Source organism: Haemaphysalis longicornis, unplaced genomic scaffold (assembly GCF_048455015.1).
Source record: "Haemaphysalis longicornis isolate Haplotype H1 unplaced genomic scaffold, Haemaphysalis longicornis Haplotype H1 scaffold_29, whole genome shotgun sequence".
Lineage (NCBI taxonomy): Eukaryota > Metazoa > Arthropoda > Arachnida > Ixodida > Ixodidae > Haemaphysalis > Haemaphysalis longicornis.
Window position 1 is genome coordinate 1636823 of NW_027526331.1, and position 18785 is coordinate 1655607.

The 18785-nt window shown below is 51.3% G+C and overlaps 1 protein-coding gene across 2 annotated transcripts in view; it reads left to right on the top strand.

Annotated features, from left to right (window-relative positions):
- The window catches only part of LOC144173087 (uncharacterized), a 47734-nt gene that overhangs the window by 27917 nt on the left and 1032 nt on the right, over positions 1-18785 (top strand). For both annotated transcript variants that reach the window (XM_077701601.1, XM_077701603.1), the window contains exon 8: positions 134-254. In XM_077701601.1, the coding sequence (XP_077557727.1) occupies positions 134-254 (121 nt within the window). The remainder of the gene's footprint in view (positions 1-133; positions 255-18785) is intronic.

An 18785-nucleotide genomic window follows, 5' to 3' on the forward strand; every position in this document is an offset into this window, starting at 1 on the left:
CTGTAACAAAGGACTGCTGTTTATTTCACTACGAATGACGCAGGAACCGGCGAGCTGAGATTTTTTCCGCTCACGGGAACGGCGGCCCAGAAGCTGGGACCGCATTCAATGTAATTTTAAAACTGCCACGCAGACTTGACGGCGACGCACACCTGCTGGGATGAAAAGCTGTTCCGCGAGTGCGCGCTCGGCGACGCTACGAAGCCTCTCGGTCGACACCTGCTCGGAGTAGCACGGACAGGCGATCAGTGCAGGTGAGCATTCCCTTGCTGTTCAGAGTACAAGTACACCTGGATGTAACGAACCTCTATGCGAATAATTCCTGGATTTAACGAAGTTTTAACACGACAGTGTTTTATTAAGGGATTCACGAAGATTTCGTTGACGTCATATCCGTCACGGAAGTGACGCTAGTACAACGAAGCAAGCGGCCTGTACAGGGTGCACCCCTGCACACATTGTCTTCTTGCGAGGAAGCAACCTTTAGTACCAAAGAGTACGTTATACTTCGGGTTTATCTTTATCGGTTTTTTTTTATTTTAACACGAACGTGTTTTATGCCAGGAAACACCAAGATTTCACTGACGTCATATCCATCACGGAAATGACGCCAGTGCACCTTTCCCGAAACGACTCGCCACCAGGACGTCGCTCGCCAAGCACACCCACAAGACAGCAGACGACCCGCAAATCATGCTCAGCTGCAGATTTCGCTGCACATTTCACTTTCGTGTTAAACCGATCCCTATGACAGAAGAATCAACCCAAATTTTTTTTAGTTCTCCATTGCCACCCCCATTGAATTTCATGCGTTTGTGAACTCTCTGTAACGAAGGCGTTGCGACAGTTAACCTTGATGTAATGAATTCACTACACTGATGAGTCATTGTTGTTTGCACCTTTTCTAAAAAAATCACTGGAGGAATCTACTAATTTTTCCCGCACATCAAACTACCGTGCGTTTCCACGTGTGAGTTCAGGGTCGGTTAAGAGGTAAGCATGCCTGAGTCTTCACTGCTATCTGTAGTGTTGTTTCGTCGGTGACGAGTTCTGCTGCCAGAATACGGAAAGTGTTGTCTTTTCAAGAGAAGATCGCAATTTTAAAGGCCATCTCCGCCATCGAAAACGAAGAATGTCGCCCCCCGATGCAGTATCCCAGGTTGCACGCTCTCAAAAAATTGTAAAAGAGCATCAAGTGCGCAAAAAGGCGCCCTTTCAACATAAATGTGTTTCTTTAGACGCGTTAAGGCACCGAATCGTGTCAAAAGGTACAAGTGATACTTACCTTACGTTTGTGAACACTGACGTAAGTAACCTTGTTTCTCTGAAGTGCCGTGTAAAGCCTAAGCTCGCGGAATTGCAGAAGGCGCAAATCACAGTTTTCCACTGTGGAAGAAATCCTTGAAGAGTGAGTTCACCGTCACTTAATTTTGGTATTGTTTCTGCTTCATTCACGCGACTCAGAACGTGAATGTAACAGAAACCTGCATGTAGCAAAAAATTGTGAATTTTTATCAACTTCGTTATATCCAGGTTTGGCTGTAGCAAACTCTGGCCATAATCGGGCTCGAAGCCTTGTCAGCAAAAATACACGTACAGTCATGGACAAATGAAACGTGAACACGAAAGTATGAACCAGAACACACAAATAGCGCGATTTCTTTCCGCGCAAGTGACATTTTCGCGTGGCTCTATTACAGTAAGAAATATTGGGAATGGGTCTCGTTCCAAATACAGTTGAACCTCTATTTAACGAAGTCACCGGGACCCGCGAATTGTTTCGTTGAATAGGGAACGTCGTAAAATCGAGAGAACGACAAATTTATTGCCTAGTGCAAAAGCTCGTGATTTTCGTCTGCGCGCTTCGTGAACATCGGGAGCACGCACTTCTCGTAGCTGGCCAGCGATGTCAAAGCGTCCTCGGCACCCTCGTGTGCCCCAGCAAACCGCCTCAGAAGGTCGACGGGGTCCATCACCTGGCTTGGTGTGGGCACGGCAGCTTCGGCAGTCCAGATCATTCGCATCTTCAGACTCCTTTTGTGCGCCGGAAACAAGCTGCACTATCTCCTCGTCATTGACAACTTCTGTTGTGTCAGCGTCCGGGTCTGCATCAGCGTTCACTAAGTCGTCGAAGTTCTGGTCCGTGGCCACCTCGTCACGCCGACGAAGCTCTTCCCAACAAGTGGGCGATGCCTCTTTCTGCTCATGTTGCGGGCTTGTGGAGCCCGGCGTAGCCTCGGAAGTAGAAGTCTGGAAGCTCATTTGAAAGTGTGGAGGCAGTCTGCAACCACTTCTGCGCTGGCAGCACACTGCCAGACGTTCTAGACGCCATAAATTTGGAAAAACCTCTTTTTTCCGTATCTTTTTTTCCCGGATTGCTTCGTTAAATCGGGTTTGGCGGCGGAGTTTGTTTCGTTATTTCGAGTCCGTAAAAGCATTAGGCCTACGGGCAACTGCAGGGGGAATCCGAATTTGTTCGTTAATTCGGGAAATTCGTCAAATCGGGTTTCATAAAATCGAGTTTCAACTGTATACCACTAGCGAGTCATTATTTCACCACCACTATCCGTATTCATTTGATTTTGTGTGTTCTGATTCATATTTTCGTGTTCACATTTCATTTGTGCGGGACTGTACAACAGGCACAAACATTGCAAACGCGCAAAGAAACGAAAATAGGGCAGAAAAAAAATTCGCCGTGTTGCGCCGTCACTGCACGTGATATAGTATCAGAACGAGGCGCCAAGCTGCTTCACTGCTTCACCTTCGTCCATTTGGGCCAAGATTATTATGACCCGGAACTTGTAATTTTTGTTCTGACACGTTGCTGTTGCCCTTCTGATAGTTCTAAGCTCTCATACACGCTTCCAAGACTTAAATCACGAAACTTCTTCATCTTTGGTCCCAACAGAAGTGCAACAAAACTCGGGTCGACAGCCGCGGCTGATAAGCGTTACATTTGCACTTCTTGTTTAACACCAACTCACCCAAGTTTCAGCTTTGCCGTGTTATCGACTACGCTGATTTGACTGCAAGGAATTTTGCTACGACAATAGCGGAATAAGATAATTGTTCACGATTAAAAATGGCGTAGGTAAAGCCAATTAGAGCGCATAAAATGCTTAGCTGTAAATATGGCGGAATATGCTGTTGTATTACCGCCTCAGCCTTCGCATTAACCAGCATGAGAATGAGGAGAGGAGAGCAGACTTTATTACCTTTGAAGTTAATTGGACTAGTGTAAATGCCTATGTGATATTAAAAGCGCGTCTTTTATAGCCATACTCATTGTACGTTGCAAGATCAACTTCTCGCTGATTGAAGACACGGCAGAGACTGTGCCACAATTAAGGCCCTGGCGGAGGAAGCCAGAAACAGACTGGCAGGGGTCGGCCGGTCTGCTCCGCGGTGACCCTTCTGCTAGAGTGAACTTATTCTAGTTCACTCTACTTCTGCTGTCTTCTGTTGTAACTGAGTCAGTGCAGTGAAAGCATACGACCGGGTTTTACCCCACGGAGAAAACAAAATACAGTACGTTTTACAAGTGCAACTGTCGGGCAAACCATAACATGAAGGGTGAAATTTCTGTTTCTATCGACACACGCCAACCCCGAAACAGGAGTGAACAAATCAGGAGCTGTCCGCCACGGCGCCATGCAGAAACGCCCCGTTCTTTCCCCCGTCGCAGTCACACCAGGCATTCACACCCCCGGGGACGACAGCCTGCTGGCACGCCAAATCCAGAGATCGCCTTGTCATATTACTCCGACGACGATACAAACACACCGACCGAGCGAGAGTTGCCGTAGTATGACAGGGTCGTTGACCAAGGCGGCCAGTCGGCCCCGACAAGATTCGGGCCGCGATGAAATGTGCCTATATTTTGTACGTTCACAGAGCATAATAACCTTCGTAAGGCCAACGAACCGAAATTACCGTTATACAGATTATGCGTTCCGTATTTCGTGGCTACCGAAGCTTCTCTGACTTCGCTAAACTGAAGCTGCATATGCGTGCACAGCTGGCAAGCCTGTAGAAAATGTAAGGAATGTTAAGTCCACACGAAGAGTTACTCAACTTATTCTAGGAAACGAATAATCAAAATCAACCAATGTTTTCATCGTAAAGCGCAAACCAAATGTACAAAGAGCACATTTTTTTCGATGGGTGGACTCGCGATCTGCTTGCGAGCTAAAATTTGCGATCGTATTTCCTGGCTTAATAAGTAACGCAGGCAGTCTCTGTGTATCAAGTATTCGAAGGGGGGGGGGGGGGGGTCTATAGACTTTTAGTGGAAAAGCGCTATTCAAATACTGATCAGTTTCTGTGCCCGGAATACCCTACAAAAACTTTTTTCAGAGAGGTGCAACACATAATATAAGGTAAGCTTCAGGAAACAAAAATTGAAAGTGAACGGGCGACAGATAGCGTGGTGCATATTTTTTGTGATAGGTTTGAAGTGTGCGTGAGTCACGCGGTAGGGAATTCCGCAGGCTGTTGTTTATTGTTGCGGAAGTCTTTTAACATGATAGTTCAAAATGTGGTGTCTTGTGTTGTGGGGCGCTTTGTCGTATGTGATTTCTTGTCGGGAGACAAAGAGTTCAGAGCGATTTGTGTGTACGCCCCAACAAAGTCTAAGTGCCGCAGGTACTTCTTTGTTGAATAGACAAAGTTTTTTTTAATGTAAAAGAAGCATTATAGTAATGGGTGACTTTAATTGTGTATATCGTACTTGTGACAGGGCCAATCCGAACGCGCCAGCAGATGCAAGTGCGCAGTTGCTAGGGGCGTAGATCAATGAGCAGAGCCTACACGACGCAAACAGTATTCTGAGTGGTACAGGGACCCCGGTTTTCACACACTTTCAGGGGTCCAGCCATGCGCGTCTGGACCGCATATACGCGTCGTCAGAGCTTGTACCAGTATGTCATAATTATGATGTAGAACCACAGTCATTCAGCGACCATTGTCTGGTTACGTTGTCGATGGGTTCTGAAAGAAAGCAAAAGTCAAATTTTAATTGCGAGCTGTGGAAACTGAATGCCAAACTGCTTCAGGATGGTTTATTTGCAGAGAGTTAGGGAATGTTTGATGCGCGATAATTATGACAAGGCCAGCGAAAATTGTTTCGAAGCGTGGGAACGTTTCAAGCAGAACGTCAAGACGACAGCTATCGAACGCTCTAGTCAGGTCTGCCGCGAAGAGAGAAAGGAGGAAATCGAGCTCCGAAACCTCTTTGCCCAGCTCACCAAGGAAGAAAATAAGATGCCCGAAAGCTTCAATTCGGACGTCAAAAGTGTCAAAATCGAAATAGGATTCCTAGAAGTACAAAGGAGCGGTAATAAGGGCGAGAGGGGAAAAGTTATTGGCGGGGGAGCAGCCCACTAAACGCGCACTGGCAGATGAGAAGAGTTACGCACGCAAGCAAGAGATAAGCCAGATAGTATATCGTGGTGCGATAAAGAAAGAACCAAAGGCTATCATGAATGCATTCACCGAACACTACATGGAACTTTTTGGGAACAAAGAGCCACCAAAGGGTGGATTCGAGACGGAATTCTTAAAGTTTTTACCTCAACTGAACAATGACACTACGGAAAAACTACAAGTACAAATCAGTCAGGCAGAGATCGAGCTAGCGATAGACGAACTAAACGACAGTAAATCGCCTGGACCAGATGGATTGGGCGCTCGTTTCTATAAAATGTTCAAAACCGAACTTTCGGGGCTGCTGCAAGTAGTCTTTGAAGGCAATTTACAGAGAGGCGTTCTGCCACCGCCTTTTTATCGAGCGCACATGGTCTGATACGAGTCGGGAAAGCCGATCTTCAGGGTTTATTGGCGCCGTGGAGAGAGCGACGCAAAGCCGTGCATGGTCGTTCAAGCGCAGCGTTCCGAACTCGATCACGAGCGAACGTGCCAGCACGCATCGCGAGGCGCGTGAACGTGCCACTTCGTTGTCAGCGTCTCTACAATCATCATCATTGTCCATGTTGGCGGCAGATTAGAAATCCGCAACATCCTCCGCGCCCACCAAACTGCGACTACGTCCCTCGGCAGCGCTGTGGTCGCAGTTGCTTGCTGCATGGAAAGTGAACACAATTCACAACGTCCGAAAACTTCATGCTTTGTCGGCCTGTAGCCTCCCCGTCACTCTCACGTATTTCAGCGAGAGCGTTGCCGACTCCACAGTGAAAAAGTCGCATATGAGCGTTGCCAATGGAGTGGTTACAACGGTCATCTCCAGGTTCCAGTAGCCGGCGTTTCTTTTCTTGTGAGGAGCAGTTGAGATTCATTCGTTTTTCAATGTGGCCCTTCACAACTTTTTCTGCGTGGTCAGCGCTCTTGCCTTGCTTCAAAGCATTATCGTAGGCTCTTACGTCGTCTTCATTTGCAGAAAGTTGTCGAGGTAACCTATGAGGTCTGGAAAGGGCATTCTTGCGGTTGTCGACCGTAGACTCTTCAAACCTGCGCAATGCATCTTCATCTGGATGGGGAATCGAAGTGTTCTTTAGACCAACAGTATCTACCTTCCGAAACCGCCGAAAAGAGCAAGGTCGGTCCTCATTGTCGTGCGTGTCTGTGCGGAGAACACAGACGAGGGTGCTGCCTTTGCATCTATTGCTCTCTCGCAGAGATAACGGTCCTTGTAAGGTCCATCCCAGTCTTGTGCTGACGGCGACCAAAGCAGGATTCGTTTCTTCCCACTGTACTTGGCTCGTTTTTGGCGCGAACTTCCAGATCTGGTCGGATCCAATTAGAAGGCTTACTACTTGCTTGCACTCCATACCTGGGAAAGCAATGGTGTCGGCCAGAAGCTTCCCCTCGGAGACCAGGCGTTGCAAAAGCGTGTTGCCCTTTGGTGCTTCAGCCACGTCTTCACAAATGAAAGGCACGACGATGGCGTCGACCTCAGCAGACGTGCTGTCATGTTGACTGCGAAGGGTCGCTCTGACGACTTTAAACTTCTTCTTGGGACCTCCAGATCGGCCGAAAGCACTGATGGCTAGATCGACTTCGCCAGTCGCCTTTAACTTCAGCTTAGCGACGACGTCTTCTCTGATGAATGTCCGCTGGCTACCATTGTCAAACACTCCGCGGACGTAGCAGCAATGCGACGAAGTTGTCATCCATGCCCTAAACGTCTGTAGTAGGACGTCGCTGATGAGTCGCGGGACGGCTGATTTGCGTGTGGCGATGTGCATCGCTGCCTGTCGCGTTTTTCCAGCCGATTCCGACGAAGGTCTCTTAGCGCTGCGGTAGGCGCACATCGTGGTGGCATGTCGGCGCTTACATGATTGACATTGGACCTTTCTTCGGCAACTCCGTACGATATGTCCCTTTCCGGTGCACCTGAAGCATCGGCCGTCACTTGACAGGCGAGTTCGCTTGTCAGCTAATTCAATGTCGCCAGAACATTCTTCAGTCGTGTGATCCGTAGCGGCGCAGAAGAAACAAGCAGAGGTCTCTGCCTTGTTGTGGAGAACCGCAGCGGCCGGAATAAACGGCTGCTTCTTAGATGCGCGTTCGGCGTCATGACTTCGCGGTGGCTTGCTGATTTGACAGCTTCTTTCTCGGCACTCTACTTCCACTCGCAGAAAAGACAGCAGATGTTCAATCTCCTGTTCCGACGAAGCTTGACTGCTCGTAGGAGATGTGCTCGCAGCAAGGCTCTGTCGTTTCAAGTAGTCCACGACAATGTCGCTAGGTATGACCTTCAAAAGCACTTCATTCAGCATAGCCGCGTATGATGACATGCCGATTCCCAGGCTTTCTAGTCCTCTCCGGTTTATCTGCACGGAATCGTAAAGCTTCCGCAAAGCGGCCACGTTACTAGATAAATCGACAGGCCTGAGCATCCGCAGGTTTTCTAAGTGCTTTTGCTCAATCAGCTTTGCGTTTCCAAAACGATTTTTTAGGACATCTAGGGCGTCTGAGTACGAGGACTCGGTAATTTGAATGCCCGCAACGGCTTCCGCAGCAGCTCCGTCGAGAAGCGAAACTAAGTAGTGGAAGCGGTCGGTGTTGGACAGCCTGGGGTTTTCATGTACCAAATGTCGGAACATTTCCCAGAAGGGTTGCCACCGCGTTATAGCTCCGTCGAAGCGCAACAGTTCTAGTTTCGGGAGACGTGCTCCAAACTCACGAGTAGTTTGCATGGGTTGTCCGGTAGACGTCGCAGCCCGGCGGTCTCCGCTGGCGTCTTCCAGAGGAGGAGCAGTCTGGAGCGTAGAAGATGACCTCAATACCTCCATGTGATGCTCGAGTAAAGCCAGTGCGCTGGTCGCTGCGTCGTCATACTCCATGACCGAAGCGTAGTCTTCGGCTGCCTGGTCGTCGGTCAGGTGGGCTTCGAGTTCGGCGTTGAGCGCAGACAATGCTGAATTGCTTGCTCGGAGACGTCCGTGAATGACACGAAGGGCGGAAAGGTCCAACTGCTGAGACTGTAGCAGCTGGTCCACCTCGCTGATAATCTTCGTGTTCATAGCCCGCCGTGACGCGCGCTTGTTCTTGATACGTTCCATGCCGGTCGTAGCTGAAGAAAAGGCTCACCCAGCTCGTAAAAGGAAGGCTCGCCGCGATGCTGGCTTGCTTCCCGAGTTTTCGGCACCAATGATACGAGTCGGGAAAGCCGATCTTCAGGGTTTATTGGCGCCGTGGAGAGAGCGACGCAAAGCCGTGCATGGTCGTTCAAGCGCAGCGTTCCGAACTCGATCACGAGCGAACGTGCCAGCACGCATCGCGAGGCGCGTGAACGTGCCACTTCGTTGTCAGCGTCTCTACAATCATCATCATTGTCCATGTTGGCGGCAGATTAGAAATCCGCAACATGGTCCTCATACCAAAGAGCAGACAGACAAACAGACATTGAACTTTATTAGGTCCGGAAGGTCAAACCTAGCGGCCCAGAGGACCGTCTAGAGTAGACGCGGGCCGCACCTGCGCGGGTGGCGGCAGGTTTAGGATCTCCGCTCTAACGCAGGCCTTCTGGACAGCCCGGAGTTGTGTGTAGTAATCTTCGCTGTGGAGCGCCATGGTCCATTCTTCCTCTGTGATGAGTTCGGCGTCCTCTTGTAACGCCGGGCACTGCCATAGCATATGGTCTAAGTTACAGTAAGCTGCGTCGCAGAGAGGACAGTGAGGGTCAATTTCCGGGTGAAATAAGCTAAACCGGCTCCTGGTTGGGAAGGAACCGGTCTGAAGCATTCTAAAGGCTGCTGACTGTGGGCGTGTGAGAGCAGGGTGGGCCAGCGGGAGTGTTCTTCGCGTAAGTTGGTAGTGTGTGACTACCTCGTTGAACGTGAGTAATAAAGAGCTAGAACAACTGACAAAGGTGACGGGGTATCGCCCCATAACATTATTGACCATCGATTATAAGGTGCTAATGAAAGTCTTGGCAAAACAAGTGCAGTCGGTAGTTCAAGAGTTGGTAGGCCCACATCAAACGTGTGGCATAAAAGGAAGAAGTATTTACACGAACATTCACACAAACCGGAGCGTTCTTGAGTGTTGCGATGCTGACGACCGGAATGTGGCAATGTTACAAATCGATATGGAAAAAGCGTTTGACAAAGTTAACCACAACATTCTTTTTGCTGTTTTGGAACACGTGAAATTGGGCTCGGTTATAACAGAAGGAATCAGAGTAGCGTATAAGCATTGCACAACGAATTTCATAGTAATAAACAGATATCAGAACGAATACAAGTTACGTCGTCAGTCACACAGGGTTGTCCCATTTCCCCACTGTTGTTCGCGTTATACCTAGAACCACTGTGTGCAAAAATTATTCGGAGCGAGCAAATACGTGGATTCCGACTAGGTGCATGTGAGGTGAAGGTGTTGTTGTACGCGGATGATGTGGCCGTATTTTGTGCCGATCGGGAGAGTGTGGGTAATGTGCTATCCGTCACGAAGGAATTTTGCGAAACCATAGGCGGTAATGTAAATTTGAATAAATGCATAGGGACGTGGCACGGCAAATGGCAAAATACGGCCAGCGTGTTCGAAGAGGTCGAGTGGACAACCACGCCCACTAAGTATCTGGGCGTACCGCTCGATAGTTACCGCGAGAACACGCTTTATTGGCAAGGGAGAGCGCGTGAAATTAAGGCGCAAGCGGAAGTGTGGACCGGCCGGCATGCATCGATCTTCGCCCGAGCGACAATTTGCAACACGTTTCTGATAGCAAAGTTATGGTATGTCATGCAAGCGCTGTATTGTACACGGGCTACCATCCAAAAGTTTCATAGGTTGCTTGCCATGTTCGTGTGGCAATCATGCTTCGAGCGAACGAAACGCAGCAACTTGTTTCGCAGGTTAAAAGGGGGCGGGCTGGGGTTGTCGAACCTGTTAGACAATTGGTGGCGAGATTTTTGTATTTGCGCGACGAGACAAACCCATTTCTTCGAACGTACATGCAGATCAGATTGTGTTCTGCGATGTCCAATTTCATAGTAACTACGACAGATATGAAGAGATACGCAGTGAGTGGTTTTTTGCGCGAGGTGGTAATGTCGTTCATGTTTTTAAGCGAGCGATTTTCTGTTGAGTACTTGTCAAACGTTACGCGTAAACGGTTATCCTGTAATGGGGTAGAACTCCTGTGTCCCGAACCAGTGTATAGAATGAAATACTTCAAAGGTCATAAGCATGACGTGCCTAACCTTGAACGCGATTCCAACGAACGTAACTTGTCACGATCTAGTCCCGCGTTCGTGAACCTGGGAGGGTAGGGGTACCCTCCTGCCGAGAGACGACATGCAGCGTGCTGGTGGTGACGGTGACTGACCCCCGAGCAGCCGTGCTCGGCGGTGTTTATTGCCCGGCCACACACAAGGTTGCCCACCGAGCGTGGTGGGGCCACTGAACTTAGCGGCCAACGAATATCAGGGATGGGAGGCGCCACACACTTGTCACACCCCTCACCCCCAAGTTTGTTTGTCCTACACAAACACAAAGCACCTGTCCCCCCGGCCAGTACCGGTCCGGAGGTCTCTGCAGTCTCTCACTCCGCCGGAGCACAGGTGTCGAGGCCGTTGTGGAAGCATTAGGTGCTGCCTGTGTCACACTCGCACCGGCTGTCAGCCTTCCCGGTGTCGAAGGACTTGCGCGTGGTGCCGCAGTGGCGCGAGTAGCACCAGCCCCTGGTGCTGTGCTGGCAGCGGTCGGTGAAGCTGGCTCCCCTTGAAGGAGTCCAGGCTGAGGCAGTGCAGCGGGCCCGTGGCCAGGCAGCCCGGCTGCGCCAGCAGGGGCGCCAGCACCTACTCGGGCGCGTACGGGTCCCCGCACAGCATGCACAGCATCAGCCGCATGTCCAGCCGGGGCCCCGCGACCGCGGACAGCGCCTGGTAGATGTGCAGCCGCTCGATGCTCTCCACCAGCGCGCACAGCGCCTGCTCCAGCCCCGGCTGGCTGGCGTACACGCACAGGCAGCCGTGGGGCAGGGGCTCCGTGCGGAACGAGTTGTGCGGCAGGCCCACGTCGCCGTCGATGATCCCGAAGAAACCCTGCGGGAGCACCTGCTGCATAGCCTGCGCCACCTGTTGGGCACTGGCCCTGACACCCAGCACCACCAGGTGCAGCAGGCGGCCGTTCGTGCCCAGCACCCCGCCGCCGTTGGTGCCGGCCTCTCGCCGGTGTAGCAGCTGCTCGATGACGCCGTGCATGCAGTCGGGCTGGACGGGGCAGTGCTCCCTCTGGCACCTGAATGCTTGCCGCCGTGCCGGTGAATGTCCCCACCTCAGGCTGGAACAGGGCCTCGAACTTGGTCAGGAGGCTCGGGCCGTCTTCCACCGCACGCACTGCTTCCTCGTACTCCGGCAGCCTCACGCCCAAAGCCTGGATCCAGTTCCGGCCCAGCAGCGTCGGTGACGGCCCCTTGGTCAGGTACAGGGGAAGGGTGGCCTCCCTGTCGCCAAGGCGGACGCTGACCTGGGCTTTACCCTCGACTTGGGCGAGCTGTCCGGAGTAGCTGCGCAGCATGACGCCCGACGCCTCGACGGCCACGCCAGGGAAGGTGCGTCTGAATACTTTCCCGGCCATGACAGACACACTGGCCCCTGTATCCAGCTCCATGGAGATGGGGCGCCCGCAGACTTCGACGGTCAGCCAGTATGGTGGCACCGGCGGCTGCACTGTGGCCGCGTGCCACATGTCGAAAATCTGCGGGTCTTCGGCCATGACGTGAAGCCTAGCCGTTGCACCCGAAGCTGCTGCCGCACGCCCCCGCCGCCTACCCTTGCGCCGACTCTCTTGGCCGTGGGCTGGCGCGGAACCTGTGCTCGACGCCGGCTGCTGCTTCCGTCCGTCTGCCGTCGTCCCCCCTCGGCACGCCCGAGCAATGTGCCCAGTTCTTCCGCACGCAAAGCACTCCGCTTGCGCGAACTGGCACAGGGAGGGGGGGTGGTCACCACCGCAGCGAACGCACCTGCCATGCCGTGCCGCCATCTTGTTCACCGCCGCCTCCGCCGACGGTGAGCCGGCCGCACGTGCTAGCTCGCCCGCGTCCTTGGCCGCAGCCTCCATCGCCAGCGCTGCCTTCACGGCGTCGTCCAGCGAGGGGTCGGGAAGCTCCAGGAGTCGCGTCTGCATGGCGGGGTCGTTGATGCCGCAGACGAAACGGTCCCGGAGCAGCGAGTCGAGCTGCTCCCCGAAGGCGCAGCCGCTCGCCAACCCTCGCAGCGCTGCGACGAACTGCCCGAACGTCTCTCCGTCTCGGCGGCTCCGGTTATTGAAGCGAAAACGCTCCATTAGCGTCGACGGAGCCGGGCTGTAGTGCGAGCGTAGCGTCGCGAGCAGCTCACCCAGCGACTTCTCGTGCGGCGTGGCCGGTTTGAGCAGGTCGAGCAGGAGAGCGAAGACGCGGGTCCCGCAGCTGGCCAGGAAGATGTCGCGCTGTTTCGCCTCGGGTGTGTCGTTCGCCCAAAAAAACACGCCGACTTGCTCCTCGTAGACCGGCCAGGCGGACCCTTCACCCTCGAACGGCTCGAGCCTCCCGTACAGCGGCATGGCGTAATGGCGGCTGGCTTGAGGGGGCGGTGTCTCGGCGTTCTCGGTGGCGGCTTTCACGGTGGCTTCGGTCGGTCCGCGGGCTTCTTCCCTCGTCGCCAGTGTCACGATTTAGTCCCGCGTTCGTGAACCTGGGAGGGTAGGGGTACCCTCCTGCCGAGAGACGACATGCAGCGTGCTGGTGGTGACGGTGACTGACCCCCGAGCAGCCGTGCTCGGCGGTGTCAGGGATGGGGGGCGCCACACACTTGTCACAGAACTCCTGTGGTAGAACTCCTGTGTCCCGAACCAGTGTATAGAATGAAATACTTCAAAAGTCATAAGCATGACGTGCCTAACCTTGAACGCGATTCCAACGAACGTAACTGTCGTGCTTTCCTGAACCGTGGCTTGTTTGTCGCAGGACAAACGGTTCTGCTATTTTGTATATGACGTATGGCCGTGGTATTAATTCGCGTATAAGTCATTAAAAAGAAACATGTAGGTAAGGCCACAAAAACAGCGCACAATGAAATTGCACGTGAGAAAACAACAGGGAAGCACGCGTCATAATACACAAGTGACTAAACGCGTCAAGAAAATGATCTTACCCGCAGGAGTAAAAACATTCTTTTTTAAATTGCACACTGAGACCTTACCAGTCCTAACGTGGCTTGACGAAAGGGGGTTGTTTTTGCCTTGGGGTAAAGATTGTCGTCTGTGTAAAAAGCCAGAAAGCGTGGAACATGTTTTTGTCAATTGCTGGGACGCCGTCTTCTTCTGAGACGTCCTCCAGAGGACTCTAAAAAAGGACCTCCCGCTGACACCGAAAGGCATAGGTTTCCTTGAAGTTGAATGTGATCAGGCCCTTTACGGTGTATTCTTCCTCCTCAGCCTACATGCTATATGGCGTAGCAGAATGGCTGTCAGAAACAGTGATGAGAATGCCAGGCCAGTGGATTCTTACTTTGCAGAAAATGTTAGCAAACTGAAGGAAGTGTACGCCAAACAAGAATATGATGATGAGGTTTTGTCGCTTATGAGTGCATTAAGCGTAATTAAAGTCCACAAATATTAACTACCAACTAAAGGTTCGGCAGCGTTGTTGGGCCAACATAAAGAGTTTTTGCGGTGTGTGAGACCAAACCAGGCGCAGAAAGAAAATGTGAGAGTAAGAGTTGTGTACGACTGTTACTACTAGCAGTTGTGAAAACAAGCACAAGGCCAAGCCGGAGTTACGGTTGGCCGCCTTATGCATTGTATGTTTTGTACCAGGTTTCGTTGTTGGTACCTTAATCTTGTCTGTACCATGAGTATTTATTTATAAATGACCGGCAATAAAGAAGAAAAAAAGCTCCGCCGTGGCCGAGTGGTCTAGGGCGTCGGACACAGCGCACCGCTCGAATGTGGTGGTTCGAATCCTGTTGGGGTGTCTTTTTTTATTTTTGTCCTGCAATGCCCGCGGAAAGTGATTTTTTTCGTTGTAATCTGCATACAGCCCTTCAATGCTTGGAAATGCATTGATCAAATGACGAGGAGCGTGCGATTTCAGTAGAAATGTAGTTCCTGAGCACCATTTTTTAAAGCAAAGCTTTTTACCTCTACCCCCCAAGGGTTCTTTCGCGACCGTTGGTGTCACCAGAAAACTCCAGCGAACAAATAAAAGAATTTACTGGCACCGCCGGGGATCGAGCCTGGAACTAATAGACTAATACAGCGAGAGCCCGTTGTCTAACCGATTTAGCTACGAGCACATGCGAAGACTGGGAAGACAGGTGGTGTACTCACCAAGCACATCTACGGGTTTACCCCCTGCGTTCTCGCTGAATGCCATGTGAAAGCGTCACGCGACCAATCACGCCCGTCTAGCGGCCCTGTGCGCACCTTGCTCACGTGCTAAGAGTTACAAAAATTAAAAGAAGCTCACACCAATGCATGGCATCTCACTTCTAGTACGCCAATGGGCTAAAGCCTGTGGCCTCCAGTGTTCACGTAAACAATTACAGCTCCTTGTCGTCCGCCCTCACGCCAAAGCAAGGAATACATTCAAATACTCTTTAATGGCCAGGCCATCACTCCAAGCCCCGGCATCAAGATCCTGGGCCTAAATCTCGAGGCTAACACCAAGAGTGACGTCTCCTTGCAGCGCCTCAAAAACAGCAATAATCAAATCATACACATGATCAGGCGAGTTGCCACCAAGAAGCGAGGCCTAAGGGAATCCGGTGCCTTTCGATTAATTGAAGCTTTTGTCCTCTCGAGAGTTACTTACGTCAACCCCCTGTCTTCTTCTCGACAAGGAAGACATAGAGATGCTTTATATAATGACTAGAAAGGCGGTGGAGCAGGCCATTGGTCTCCTCATGAGTGCGTCCACACAGATGCTGCTTAGCACAGGGTTCCACAACACGGTGGAAGAGCTGATAGAAGGCCATCTTTCTAACCAGAAGGTCCGACTCGGAACTGCGATGGGTAACCGCATGCTTCACCAGATTGGCTGGGCAGCCCAGAATGTCACTCCGCTTGACCTACTCCCAGACTCTTGGCGACTAAAACTAAAGATGCTCCCTTTGCTTAGAAATATGAACCCCTCACATGACGAAGGTCACCGAAAAGCACGGGCTCAAGAGCTAAACACCACCCTCGGTGGGTATCATGCAGTTATCTACACAGACGCCTCCAAACATAGAGGGCAGCAATACGCCATCATCGTGGCTACCTCCAGAACCAACCTCCTTGCGTGTAGCTCGCTTAGGACCCAAGAAATTAAGGCAGCAGAAGAGGCAGCCATCACCTTGGCTCTCGCTCAACCAGGGGTTCGGAGGATAGTCATCGATTCCCAGCAAGCCTACTGGAATTACCAGTAGGGTTGGGTGTCCTGACCTGCACTGCGCGTGCTAAAAAACCACTCCCCAAACGGTTCCATTCAGCTCATCTGGACACCCCCTCACGCTTCAATGGAGGGCAACAAATACGCCCACCCAACAAGCCTGCGCTTTTACCTCCCGTGCTATGGAGCTGCACGAGGACAGTCACCCGCTTGTCACGTTCAGGGAGATAACCCAGCATTATCGCCTTCTGAGACAGACCGTACCTTCGCCTTACCCTGAACTTTCCGGAGAACAACAAACTACCCTACGGCTCATACAATCCGGGCTCCTTCCCACAGCCTACGCGTCTTCACTTACTGTATCCGAATCGCTACGACGCTGAATGTAAATTTTGCTCAGAAGAGGAACACTCCGCCCCGTAATCGGGGTGTGCGACTTTAGCCCTGAGCACCCTCCTCTTTTTCCGTCAACTACTCAACAAGAGCAATGGGAGATGCTGCTGTCCAGGCCCTCTCTACCTACCCGGCTTCAGCGGGTGGACAGAACACAGCCGCGCGGACTGCATATCGGCCCCACAGAAGAAGGAATCACTCCCCAGGGCTGCACTTTGGGCCGTTCAGAAATCTGAACAGAAGTATTCCTTCCTCATCCTCCTTCTCTACCGCAAATCTCGTCGCCTCTGCCCGCGGCACACAGACGGAGAAGACAGATCGTCTAACACCGGGTTGGAGCTTACTTTAATTTTATAAAAGAGATTTCCACTTTTGTGCTACACCAATACAACTCAATCAAGCACCGTTCATGCTTCATGCATTGATTTAACCTTAACAAGAATATCTCTTTGAAGTAATAAATGGGGTGGTTGAGTGCATTTCACTTCTCTCTGGTTTTGCTATTTGTAGAGCGATGTGAGCAAATTTAAGTGACGTCACATGGGTAATCGTTATGGGTGCCGTTTGCAGCTTTGCTTAACAACCACATTCACGGGCTGGATTGGCGCGATTTTTTTCGCCGGTGATATTGCCGCTGCTAAAAAGGAATGAACCAATGCCAACTTTCCAAACTGACAGGTCTTCTAAAGAAGAAAGTGTAATCTAATGTGTAATCTAAAGTGTAATCTAATGAACTACGGTTACGAATAGAAATGCACCACAAAAAGCAATTTTCTGAGATACGTCGGGACTTCGGTTGCTTTGGACTTGGCTTGCTTCGGTCAAAACGCTCGCAAAAGTAATTTTCACATGCATTTATGCTCGTTATGATAAGAAACAGAGAAGAAAAAAGAACAGAACAGCCACGTATAATTTTTTTTCCTTCGCTGAAATCCTCATACCAGCATCAAGCAATGACTTTTATAAAAGCCACATTAGGTACGTGCGTGCTGATGTCCCCCCCTTTCTCTTTTAATAGCCAGAAAGCAAAGAGCAACAAATGGCGTGAGACTATCGCTTCCACAGCCTCAGACAGCCACCTTCCGGTACTGACACTTGCGGAACCGCTGCAAAAAGAAACGAGCGTCGCTCGCTTGTTCAGATGTTTGTTCAGGCTGGCTATACAATTCACGCAAAACAAATAAACACCAGCAAAGCAGCCCTGATTCTCCTTCCGCTGCAGTGGCGGCCCACTTGCCCCCCCTGCCATATCGCTTTTAGGCGGTGCCACCAGAGGTTGCCACAGAACAATGAAAAAAATTCACAGCATATCCACGGCGTGAATGATGATGAGTGGGCGAAGCTCCTGAGGGGAAATCATCGGTAAAACCGTGACTCTTCAGTGAAAGTTCGCCCACTACATCTGTGACCGAACGTAACGTCTAGAAAGCCTCGCTTAAACCGCGCGTCGGCACCTTGGGGCTGAGCTCGCCTGATGCGTTTTGCAGACGCCTCACGAGCTCTCACTGCATCGGGGTCTGCCTGCCGATACGCGCGCTTTCTCGCCGCTTCCCGTTCTCTGACGTTTTGGAGATCCTCTTCGCGCCGCAGCCGTGCCGCTTCGCGTACGGCAGGGTCCTCGCGCCGTTGCCGTGACGCTTGGGCCTCTCGTTCTCGAACGCTGGGATCTTGGCGGCGGCGTCGCGCAGCCAGACGACACGCTTCGGCCTCCCGCTCTCGTACGGCAGGATCTTGGCGGCGGCGTCGCGCAGCTTCACGGAGCGCTTCTGCCTCGCGGGCTCGCACATCTGCAGCCTTATCCATCGGGCGACTCCGAGCGCGCGCCAACAGCGAACGGATTTTATTACAACGCTCCCCGCCATCTAGTAAACAATCCAAGAACTAAACTAGAGGTAGCCACGTCATCTAGTAAACAATCCAAGCGCATCTTTTCATCATATACAAGTACCGCCATCTAGTAAACAATCCAAGAACTAAACTAGAGGTAGCCACGCCATCTAGTAAACAATCCAAGAACTAAACTAGAGGTGGCTACATACATACGTCGAGGATGGACAGCCCCACGCCTTAAGGAGCTTCGCCCCTAAAAGGCGGATTGCTTGGGATTTGGCGAGTTGATTCATATCGACTGCAAACTTCTCGGTTCAGCATTGTGCCTGCGTTTCCCTTTTACCGTCCTTGTGCTTGTTTGTTTGTTTGTTTGTTTGTTTGATTGATTGATTGATTGATTGATTGATTGATTGATTGATTGATTGATTGATTGATTGATTGATTGATTGATTGATTGATTTTTCTTCAAGCTTGAATTTGCAGCTGCAGTTGCTACCACCAAGAAGCAGCGGCTGACAAGCTGCAATGGCTGACAAGCTGCAGCTGACAAGTTGCAACGAAATACCGTTGCAACTTGCTTAAAGAAGAGACGAAAACAATGTGTACTAATGGCAATTTCTGGTCGTGTGTTGCCATTTTACCCTCTTCTCGAGTGCGGTGCGAAACGGTAAATAATTGCAGCGTTCTGAGCCTAACCTTGAACGCGATTCCTACGAACGTAACTGTCGTGCCTTCCTGAACC